This window comes from Chanos chanos, chromosome 7 (assembly GCF_902362185.1).
Source record: "Chanos chanos chromosome 7, fChaCha1.1, whole genome shotgun sequence".
Classification (NCBI taxonomy): Eukaryota; Metazoa; Chordata; class Actinopteri; order Gonorynchiformes; family Chanidae; genus Chanos; species Chanos chanos.
In genome coordinates, this window is record NC_044501.1 from 36,875,490 (window position 1) to 36,877,989 (window position 2,500).

At 47.4% G+C, this 2,500-nt stretch overlaps 1 protein-coding gene across 1 annotated transcript in view; it reads left to right on the plus strand.

Annotated features, from left to right (window-relative positions):
- Positions 1-2,500, plus strand: part of LOC115816647 (diacylglycerol kinase delta) — a 57,678-nt gene that overhangs the window by 40,135 nt on the left and 15,043 nt on the right. Inside the window, exons 3-6 of the mRNA XM_030779678.1 lie at positions 539-649; positions 770-850; positions 1,412-1,516; positions 1,620-1,752. Coding sequence (XP_030635538.1) covers positions 539-649; positions 770-850; positions 1,412-1,516; positions 1,620-1,752 — 430 coding nt within the window. The remainder of the gene's footprint in view (positions 1-538; positions 650-769; positions 851-1,411; positions 1,517-1,619; positions 1,753-2,500) is intronic.

The window sequence follows — 2,500 nt, forward strand, 5'->3', positions numbered from 1 at the left end:
AGGTTAAGATTAGGGTTAGGGTTAGGGATAGGTTAGTATTCAGAATAATGGGAGTCAATGGGAAGGCCCCACTAGGATATGAGTACAAACCTGTGTGTGTGTGTGTGTGTGTGTTTGTGTGTGTGTGTGTGTGTGTGCGCGCGTGTATGTGTGTGTATATGTGTCCATATGTCATAATATTTTGTAATGTGGCATGACAATGAGGAATTTACACGTTCAATCTCACAGATTATGACATGCTCGACAAACAATTAGTTAAATGAGGGAAAATCCACAGAGCACTAAAATACGTTTCTAAAAATAACCCCAGACTCTATAACAGGTGTGTTACAGCGATGAAAGACTCATTCTCTCTGGGTTCCTCTTCCGCACAATGAATATGTACACAGTCTATACACACACACACACACACACACACACACACATACGCACGCACGCACGCACTTATTAAATTGACTTCCTGAACAAATCACACGTCAATCATAATAAGTAATGTATTTTATTTTTTTTTTTCTCTCTTTCTCTGTTGTTCTTGTAGAAGAGTGTTAAGGAGGGACTTCTTCTCAAACAGACAAGCTCCTTTCAGAGATGGAAGAGAAGGTACTTCAAACTTCGCGGGCGCACGCTCTACTATGCCAAAGACTCAAAGGTAACTACAGAAAGTTCCAGAACGTTTGTCACCGCCTGTGAAAACGTTTCCTCCTCGGCCTTACGGACGGCTCTCTGTGTGCGGTGTTAATTCCCCGGCGTGTGTGTCTGTGTGTTGCAGTCACTCATATTTGATGAGGTGGACTTATCGGATGCAAGCGTGGCTGAGACCAGCACCAAGAACATAAACAACAGCTTCACGGTAAATTCACCCCCCCCCCCCCCCCCCCCAGTGCTCTCAGCGCAGCTGTCAATCACTGCCTTTAATTCCTTCATTTTGACTCTCACTTATTCACTCACTCATTCATGTATTCCTTCAACTACCCATTTAACTACCCACTCACTCACTCACTCTCTCGCTCACTCGCTTGCTCACTCACTCACTCTTTCACTCACTCACTCACTCACTCTCTCACTCACTCGCTCACTCTCTCACTCACTCACTCACTCACTCACTCACTCACTCACTGCCTCACTCACTCTCTTACTCACTCACTCACTCACTCACTCACTCACTCAATCACTCATCCACTATCTCACTCATCCACTCTCTCACTCACTCACTCTCTCTTTCACTCACTCACTCACAAACGCACGCACACACACAGACACACACGCGTGCGCACACACACATGCCCACCCACACACACACACGCACACACACACATACACACGCGCGCGCACACACACACACGCACACATACAAGTCTTTCATTGTTTGACTCTCTCTCTCTCTCTCTCTCTCTCTGTCTGCATCTCTTAGGTGATCACTCCGTTCCGGAAGCTGATGTTGTGTGCGGAGAGCAGAAAAGAGATGGAAGACTGGATCGGCGCTCTCAGGTCTGTGCAGAAATGGGAAACGTATGAGGTGAGTCTCTCCTGCCGTAACTTCGTTCAGTCTGCTCCTCCTCCACACCGGGCCTTTTCAGTGAACCAAATGTCGTGTTTTCCTTGTGCTGTCTAACCCTCAGGCCAGTCAGTTTAACATGGAGCACTTTTCGGGCATGCATAACTGGTACGCCTGCTCTCACGCCCGCCCCACCTTCTGTAACGTCTGCCGAGAGGCTCTGCCTGGAGTCACCTCACACGGCCTGTCCTGTGAAGGTACTGTTAACACGGCTGTTTACTCTCTCTCTCTCTCTCTCTCTCTCCCCCTTTCTCTTTCCCTCTCTCCCTCTCTCTCTCTCCCCCTTTCTCTTTCTCTCTCTCTCTCTGTCTCTCTCTCTCTCTCTCCCCCTTTCTCTTTCTCTCTTTCTCTCTCTCTCTCTCGCTCTCTCGCTCTCTCTCTCTCCCCCTTTCTCTTTCTCTCTTTCTCTTTCCCTCTCTCCCTCTCTCTCTCTCCCCCTTTCTCTTTCTCTCTCTCTCTCTGTCTCTCTCTCTCTCTCTCCCCCTTTCTCTTTCTCTCTTTCTCTCTCTCTCTCTCGCTCTCTCTCTCTCCCCCTTTCTCTTTCTCTCTTTCTTTCTCTCTCTCTCTCTCTCTCTCTCTACTTCTCTCTCTCTCCCCCTTTCTCTTTCTCTCTTCTCTCTCTCTCTCTCTCTCCCTCTGTCTCCCCTTTCTCTTTCTCTCTTTCTCTCTCTCTCTCTCTCTCTCTCTCTCTCCCCCTTTCTCTTTCTCTCTTACTCTGTCTCTTACTCTCTTACACTCACACTCACTCAAATCCAATCACACATCTCTACATTTCAATCACTCACTCACTCACTCACTCACCCACTCACTCACTCACTCTCTCACTCACTCTCTTTCACTGAGACTGTCCCTGTATCTCTCTGTTAGTTTTTATCTTTTCAGTTTGTTTCACTGCTAGAACTGCTTGGTCACAAAATTACCAAAGCATCAAAAAAAACCCCCAAA